Source organism: Polistes fuscatus, unplaced genomic scaffold, assembly GCF_010416935.1.
Source record: "Polistes fuscatus isolate 324 unplaced genomic scaffold, CU_Pfus_HIC Scaffold1, whole genome shotgun sequence".
NCBI classification, from domain to species: Eukaryota; Metazoa; Arthropoda; class Insecta; order Hymenoptera; family Vespidae; genus Polistes; species Polistes fuscatus.
Genome location: NW_025112997.1, coordinates 10,882,852 through 10,891,934, shown reverse-complemented (window position 1 = coordinate 10,891,934; position 9,083 = coordinate 10,882,852). Strand labels below are relative to the sequence as shown.

At 27.0% G+C, this 9,083-nt stretch overlaps 1 protein-coding gene across 3 annotated transcripts; it reads left to right on the top strand.

Annotated features, from left to right (window-relative positions):
- The first annotated feature begins 1,483 nt into the window (after positions 1-1,483).
- Positions 1,484-9,041, top strand: LOC122523129. 3 transcript variants are annotated; one of them, XM_043644741.1, is made up of 5 exons: positions 1,490-1,666; positions 3,061-3,983; positions 7,473-7,745; positions 8,550-8,820; positions 8,894-9,041. In XM_043644741.1, the coding sequence occupies exons 2-4, from the start codon at positions 3,083-3,085 to the stop codon at positions 8,777-8,779; spliced, it is 1,404 nt and encodes a 467-aa protein (XP_043500676.1). In that variant the 5' UTR covers positions 1,490-1,666; positions 3,061-3,082; the 3' UTR covers positions 8,780-8,820; positions 8,894-9,041. The 3 variants fall into 3 exon arrangements, with proteins under 3 accessions (XP_043500692.1, XP_043500676.1, XP_043500684.1); XM_043644749.1 differs by having other exon boundaries at positions 1,494-1,666; positions 3,061-3,971; XM_043644757.1 differs by lacking the exons at positions 8,550-8,820; positions 8,894-9,041 and having other exon boundaries at positions 1,484-1,666; positions 7,473-8,055.
- Positions 9,042-9,083: the final 42 nt, after the last annotated feature.

The following is a 9,083-nucleotide window of genomic DNA, read 5'->3' as shown; positions in this document are numbered from 1 at the left end:
AAAAGTCATATCACCCAATAATTTCTCATATTTTAATATATTAAATAAATATGAATTATTTTTAAAAATAGATATAACAAATATTTGTCCCCCTGTCACCTGAATCTACTGATGAGGTTTTTCAGTCCAGTTCCGAATTTAATGAAATATAACCAAGTGATAATGATTTCAAATGTTCTCAGGAAAATTTAAAACCACTATTGTTTACATAAGCTGAATTAAATAATTTAGTGAGAGATTTGGGTTTGACTAAGGAAAAAGCAGAACTACTTGGTTCTAGACTAAAAAAAAATACATTTTTTGGAATCTAGAACATCTATTTACCATTATAGAACCATTTTATGACGACTGTAATCGCCCGTAGTAGCAAAAGAGTTAATTGCAAGATGTTTAATTATACGTAATCTATCATATCTGAAAATAAAAAATAGTTATTTTGAAATACCCTGTATAATATTATTCTTGCATTTTATAAATTTTTCTTTAGTAGGCGAAACAAGAAAACATTTTTATAGGATTCAATTTTTTCTGATGACAATTGGAATTTCTTTAGTTATTTTACATTCTTATAGGAAATGACATAAAATCGCTAATTGTTAATAGAGAGATATTAATTAAATTAAGTGCTATTATGATTGTAAACAATATCACTGCAAAAATTAGGAACTTTTATACTTACAAACCTTGCATTAAATTGTTCTTTTATATTACCGATTTTCTTTCATTATTAGAAACATGAAAAACTTTTAATTGATTTAATTTTTTTATTGTTTGTATCTCACAATCTTGTAAAAAATTGAATATTCATCAAAAAAATATTATTGGGATTATAAACAATACCGATGTGAGAATAAGGAATAATTATTGTAAAACATTCTGTGTAATATTATTTCTTTAATAACCGGAAAACAAAAGCCTTCTATTAACTGAATTTTTTTTAAACTAGTTCGTAATCTTGTAGAAAATGGCACACATATTTCAATTTGAATTGTTAATTCTTAATGAAGAGAAACATTGACCAAATCGGGTGCTATCCAGATTGTAAACAATAGTACTACAAAATGATAGGAGTAATAGAGGTAAGTATGTCATTGGATCGATAAATGTGGGAGGTTCGACATATTGTAGGACCGTTACTGAGAGTATCGTCCTGTACATAATAATCGGCCAACACCTTTCAACTTGATAATTTTTCGTTGAACGGAATTTCGAGTAGAATTTTCTCATTGTCACGTAATGTTGGACATTTATTTCTTTTTATTTTTAGAAACAACTTTTTTTCCTTTTCTGTCTATCAATAAAACAAAATCTTTCGACAACCCGAAAAAAAGTCACGTGTATAACATTTCTGGAACGAAAGCAGAAAGAAATTTGAACATGTATCTATATAGAAGACAACGAAGCTGCTTAAGTTTGATAACAAGTACGCTGCTGGAACCAGTAACCTAATAAAACGGTACGTTTTTACCCCTACCTAGTGTCTCTGACTTATATAGACGAACAGAACGTGATGATTTTTAATTCACGACTGTTTATCGAGCAGTGAACAATGACTCTTTGAAGTATTTTGTGAGTTTTCTGATTCAGTTTAGTTTTCACTCGTGTTTTTTCACTTGGACACATTCATTTTTTTGGAATAATTGAGTGAATAAGAAAACAATTGAGGGTGAGATTATTGTATATTTTTCGTTAATATTCGATTTTTTATATTTGTGATCAATCATTTCTATGCCTATAAAATTGATGATTATTAACAATCTTGATTTATAAAAATGTAGGAAGTATAGAATGTAGAAAAACTATTATGTAAATAATTCTTTATATAGCATCTGATCATTAGTTTTTAATTATTAGGTCATGCAATAAATCTATGTAGTTTGTGCCATTTATTTATTTACAATTAGAGAAACATCGCATGCGTTTATTAGCCAATCTTATATTAAACATAATTGATATATCTAAACAGCAAGTGATTAGGATTATAAAATATTATATATATGGCAGTTAAATTTCTAATTATTATTATTTTTTGATTCACTGCAAATAAATTGATTTATTAAAAAGTGTACTTCATATTAGGATTATTATAGATAATAATACTTTATTTTATGCTATGTAAATGAGCAAAATTTAAAATTAAATATACAAGTAAATTAATTTTTAAAAATATCGTTTTCTTATAAATTAATATTCATAATAAAAGTTGACATTAATTTACATTATAAAAGTTTAACATTTAACTGTTGTTATAATTTTTTACGAATACTTTTTAAAGTGCAAAGTCTCTTTCTCTTTCTCAGTTTTTTTTATATTTTTATTTTATTTCTTGTGAATATTAGAAATAATAATCATTAAATAACTAAATCCTTTATAAAACATTTAAAAATCATATTTTTAATTTACTTAATTTTAATCGAGTGTCTTAAGTTGTAACAAAAAAAGTAACAAATTTTCTTTGTAGCTAATTCATTTTATTTGTCGATAAGAACTAATCCAGTAAATTTTTTTACTAATGTTTAAGAATTATGTTCTCATTTCATTTTATTTTAATTAAGCTTTTAAAATTTAGAAAAAAAGAAAGAAGTTAATAGAGGAAAATATTTTCATAACAGTTATTCTATCTCATTTCATTATTTTTCAGTTTAGCACATTTCTTATGAAACATTTAAAAATTATGTTTTAATTAAAATTTTATTCGACTTTAATCAAATTTTTGTTTAAAAAAATCAAAGTAAACATTATTCAAGAAAAATATTTTCTTTAAAGTTTATTCGTTTCATTTCCATGTTTTTATTTTAATGTGATAACAATACACGAATTTAATCGTTTTCAATTGTTTTCCAAAAAAGAACAAGGTCCGCTACTTATTTTCTATGCACAACGGTTAGTAAGTTAATTTGTATTCAGAAGGAAAACATCAACGTCACTTAAAAGTCCCCTCGCGTGACACTTTCATGTTCTCCTGCTATCCCACTTCCTACTAATATGGCAAGACAGGGGAAACATTAATACTAACTACTCTGCTAAACAAATTTGAATTTATCCATTCGTTTTCCACAGGTCAATCGGATAAAGTATCAAAATGATACCAGAAAAAAAACAAAGATTAAGAATTTGTTATAAAGTTGGAATTATATTACTTCTGATTGGCTCGGTTATTTCTTTGGAACACACTGAAATTGTGCCATCTAATCATAGAAATGTATCCGCTTTAATGAGCTTAATGTCAGAAGCCAAGAACTCTGAAGATCAGGATATGAAAAATCAAACAATTCGGTCATCTAACATTGATTTAACAACAGAAGAATACTCGGTTCCATATACCCCAAACATTAGTAAAGATTTAAAAAAAGTAAGAATTCCTTTAACGTCAACATCGACCGGAAATCATTACAGTTCAAGAAATGTAAAAATTTTATCTAAGAAGGATACTTATCTTGAAGCACTAGAACACTCACACACTAGCAAAGATCCAAAAGAAGGTGTAGTACATGTGGATGTCAAGCCGGTCAGATCAAAACTAAACAGAAGAGAGTACATTCAAGGACCAGTTTATAAGCCGGAGACAGAATACGGTGCTCCGAAAGAACCTAGTGCAATATATAATCTACCAAATGGCTTGGGAAGCTCCTCAAAGGCGACAAAGAACTTATATAATCCACCAAGTTCTAACAACTTTTTCCCGAAACCTACGGATAGTTACTCGCTGCCTGATCAGTCTTCAGTAAATTTTAAAGATTACTCTGCTTATCTTAGTGATCTTCAAACCACTTATAGCCTACCTCAAAGCAATTATGGTCCACCTCAAAGCAATTATGGTCCACCTCAAAGCAATTATAGTCCACCTCAAAGCGCTTATGGTCACCCTCAAAGCACTTATGGTCAACCTAGTAACAAATACAGTGTATCTGCTCATCCTCAACTATATGATGAGTTATCTCCGGGGAACTCGTACTTGTCGCATCAGCAAGGTGAGGAGAGAGGTAGCGTATTACCGAAATAAAATGTACTTTTTGTTTCTTTAAGATTTGACTGAATTGTGGTCTAAATGTTAATTTATTTTATCATAATTTTAAGTTTGATATAGGAATTATTTTCGAGATATTAAAAATCAAAGTTGCTCATACCAGCAAGCAAGTTTTGCTATAAGTAATGGACATAAGACATAACATATATATTCTAAATTTAACAAAATTTATCAATAAAGTTCAAACTTGTATAAATGCTATAAAATCTCTATAAATGTGGAAAAAGGAAATTATGTGGTTATATTACTACAATGCACGTTTATAATACATTATAATATTATTGGTAAATTTAAAAAAAAAATGAAGTCTTATCAAAAATGATCTGAAGACTTTTTTCCTTTATTTTTTCTTTTTACACTTTTGGACACCTCAAGTCAACGATCTTCCTCTATCGTTTATCAGATGTATTTTCGTAAATTTTATTTTCTTTACTGAATTTTCAGACCATCAAATCTCATCGAATTATCAATGGTATACGATACCGAGTAAATTTTCAAGAAAATTACTTAGCACGTATAATTATGATAATCCTATCATATAGTATTTTTTGCCATATATTGGGTTGGCAACTAAGTGCAGCGGTTATTTTAATAATAATCTATAGACAAAATCCGCAATCACTTAGTTGCCAACCCAATATTAATATCAAACAATTAATACAATCATTTAATACGAATGATGCAGCTGCAAATAAATAAATATAAAAAAGAGAAGGTAGTATGACTATATGATACTCATTCCATTATTTAAAATAAAAGTCTCAGAGCAGTAATAAGTAAAAAAATCAAATGAACAAATTTAAGGAATTTCGTAGGAAATATGCCACTCACAAATCAATATTGTGAAATTTTCAGAACTTTTGCCTTTTTGACTTTTTCTAAATGAAAACAATCTGGACTAGTTGTAAGAGAAATTCGGGTAGAAACGTGAGACAAAATTTCTTTCCTAATATATAAATTATAAAACCATTATTAAAGAATTAACATAAACGATTTATTATTGTAAAAGTATAAGAGAACGTGAAAAATAATATTATAATCAAAATACAATTTATTTTACACTAATCATACATCTAATCTTTGCCTTGTAGACCTGCACAATCATGGTGGGCCCATAATTGATATTATATTAATTCAATTAACAATTCCCTTTTAAAATCTTCAGAAAATTTCCTGTCACAAAATATTCACATGGCATTATTTAACTCCGGTTGGATATTTAAGGAAACCGAATCGTTTTATTAAATCTGTTTTGCTACTGTTCTTCTATTTCTTTTATATGGAAGTCCGATTGTTTTCCTATTGCAGAGTAGATCATTTTGATATGATAATGTTGCTAATACTACATAATTCTAATCGAGAATGTCAAAAAAAGCATTTACATTTTCTCGTATAAAACCGCGAGTTCTTGTAATTAACTGAAAGGTAACAAAAATTCCCGTTTTCTTAATGAAATCGCGTTTCGATAACGCGATAAGAAAATAATATATCCATTTTCTTTCAATCTTGCCATTCTCAAAAAAATTCTTAATTCTACAATATTATTAATTACGAATTGGCGACCCTCAGTTTTATATCATTAGCTGTCATCCCCAAGAATTTTGATTACATTTAAAAGATAAAATTGACCAGTTAATTTTCAAGCTCATACCCTAAAACTTTTTTCTCTCTAATTTTGTAAAAATTTATCTACAGTACCGTCGTCATTAACTTTAGAGCACAAACGGATTAGAGTAGATTGTGGAACATCATACGCTTTTACAGTTTTAAAGTAGTCAAATTTTGTGTCTTTTAACAGTTTTGATAGCTTTTACCATATTTTCTTCATAATGATCCAGTCTCCACTCTGCTTATTTAATTCTGTTCTTTGTATAAGAAAGAATGATTAAAATTATTATTTTATATTAAATTTTAATATTTGGTAGTAATATGAGACAGTTTAATATTGCCATCAATCAAGTATCTTATATTACTACCAATTTGCTATTTTATTTTATCTTATTTTATTATAAATCTTTATATTTTATATTTTTATAATATAAATCAAAACCTTAATCCTTTTTAAATATTCATTAATATATTAAAACTACGAATAATATAGAATAACTTACTTTTTATATTTTTTAAAAAAACCTAAAATACATATATCAATATATACTTACCATTAGCTTAAAGAATTTCGCGTAAAAATTTTAGCTCATGGTTGTAACGCAGAACGTCTATTAAACAAAAGAATGACTATCTATCAACAACTTTTGCAAGATATTGTTTCGGTTGTCATAATACATAATATACTATCATTATCAAATCTTTCAAAATTATTTAAAGGTCAAATAGCTGAGTGCCTTATATTACTTTTCTATTTCATTCTCTTATTTTTTCCTCTATACGAGTATTTATATAAGAACCGGCTATATACAATTTAGTATTCATATAAATTTTTTGGAAACTATCAATTCTTATAAAAAAAAGTTAAAGACGAGTGGAATGATATTAATCTACTCGAAAAAATAATTAATTAAACGATAGTGTACACAATACAAGAGATGTTATTGAATAATAAATTAGTTCAAAATGGAATGTGGTTTATAAAAAATATCCTGAATATAGTAAATTATCACAAATTTCAATTTTTACAAATGATATGTAAGATATCTGTGAATTTTCAATTTAAACTGATTCATAATTATGAATCGTGAAAACCAGTTTCTTAGAGCGCCAAAGCTGCAAAAGATAAAGTCTGTCCAAATATTTTTGCGACACTAAGTAAAATTAAACGTTATTTCATTTTTTTTTTTGCTATATAGATAATTATAGTAATTAAATAAATGAAACTTATGTTTCTGACAACTAGAAAAAGTCTACTACTTAGTAAAAAAAAATAAAAATTCCTTAATTCAACTTTAAGTAAGTGTACAGGGCAATCATATTTAAAAAGTTATGATATCTGAATACTAAATCGAATCACTGTAAATCAAAAACCGGAGGAATTTCAAAAATAATCAAAAATTGGAGTAAATTTAAATGCACTCTAATTACGTCATATGTTATTGAACAATCATTTTCATTCACAACAAGTGAATTTTATCGAATAAACTCTATCAATTAAACTAATATAGAAGACTTTGTTCTTGTTAACAGTTATTCAAATTATAATCATATTCAATTGCAAATAAACTATTATTATTACATGTTTCACAGATTTTTTGAATGTTTACTCATGTACGCTCATATACAATACTATATTTTCATGTTTCATCATATTTTAAGAGCATAAGCATTTAAAATTTAATTATAATTCATCATTATAAGCTAACATATAGACCATAATTTAATTTGATCTTCGTGGACGGTCAGATAAATAAGTAGAAAAACATTGGTTTTTTATGTCACTCTTTCTTTGTATAGACATAATTACATCGTGAATTTTCCTTTTTGTTTTTAGGGTACGATAGTTCAGCCATGGATTATAGTACACCTTACGGATATCCCAGTTCATCTATTATTGAATTTCCTAAGATCGACTTCTCCTGGCCATTTGCTCTGAAATTGAATGCTTTTACTCTCGCAAAGATCCTGTTGAAGTTGATTCTTTTCAAGATGATCGTCAAATTCATCGCCGTGATTTGTTTGTTGCTTTTCATACCTAAATTAGAGATTATTAAGAAGCCAAATAAAAATGAATCCGAGGAAGAAGAAGGTCGTAATTATTTTGGGTGTAAGTCTACATTCTTTTTCAATGTAATCCTACGTATTTTCCTTCTAACCACCGACGAATTAATAAGTCATGCTAGTTTTTCATTACGTAATATTATGAATAAGCGTTAATCTATAAATTTAACCGGTTATGATACTTGATCTTGTGGGTTTACGGATTTATTTTCTAGTTAACGAAGGTTGTGCTAACCTTGATACATTACTAACATATTATAACATATTTTTTGGAATATAGCAATGGTGTATAAAATATAACTCTCAAAACTACTATGTACAGCTTCCAAGACAATATCGAATTTCATTTCCATATTTATCACATTTTTTTTATTAATAATCAAAGTAGTATAATATGGATAATATATAGTAGTATAGTGTGATTCAATATTAGAATACTTTATGCATAAATATATGATTCACATTATTTTATCAAACTTTCATTTATATTATATGTCCAAACTGCTCTTTAACATAATTCTATAATTATGAATAATCCTTGAAATATATAAAATGAAACAAAAAATTATGTTCATTAAGACTTACTGCATGCGATAAAATAAAATTCAGAATGGGTTACAGTATAAATTTAAAAAAAAGAAACTTTTTCAAAATACACGTTTTTATACAACATCTATACTAGTGATTTTTAATTATTTATAAATCTTATTTTTGGCTTTTAAGCATTCAAAAATGTATAAAAAGTATATCGATTCAGTAATATAGAACTTCTCGTTTCTTCTTTTTAATTATACATGACGCAACCAACACGTTCGAATCGCCATCCATTTAATTTCTTTTCTTTCTTCAGCTAACGCAGATCTAAATCTTTTAACCGAAATGGTAATGAGCTCCGTTGAGAAATATGCAGCATTAAATAAAGCTAAAAAAAACGAGGATTGCACAACGACGATGTGTCTTTTTCGAAGAGCGTTCTTTTATAAGGAATCTTGGAAGAATTACGTAGAGTTGTTTAAAAGTTACTTATTAGAAGAAAGAGAGAAGGAAATTGTTGAATCAAAGCGACTATCAAAACGATGAATCATAACGTGATCGTTAGAAAAAATTGATCATTGCCAATGGTACCTAATTTATAGTTTCTAATTATTTATTTATATGTATTTATTTAATTATTATAAAATTTAAATAAAATAGGTCATCATCGTCCATGTATATGTGTGTGTGTACGTGTGTGTTCGAAAGTAATATAAAAAATTCGACACACCCGGATCTTGTTAATTGTCTACATAATAAGAAATTATAAAATAATTCAGAAATAAAGACAAGTTTCTCTTTCGTTTAATTTTATTGTATTTGGGCGGCTAATTAATACAAAGTTAAGTAC

Bases quoted from the DNA above. Each gene is read 5' to 3' on its own strand.
- LOC122523129 (XM_043644741.1), top strand. From the start codon at position 3,083: ATGATACCAGAAAAAAAACAAAGATTAAGAATTTGTTATAAAGTTGGA. The intron at 3,984-7,472 runs GTAGCGTATTAC...TTTTGTTTTTAG, and splicing joins TCAGCAAGGTGAGGAGAGAG to GGTACGATAGTTCAGCCATG. The intron at 7,746-8,549 runs GTAAGTCTACAT...TTCTTTCTTCAG, and splicing joins AGGTCGTAATTATTTTGGGT to CTAACGCAGATCTAAATCTT.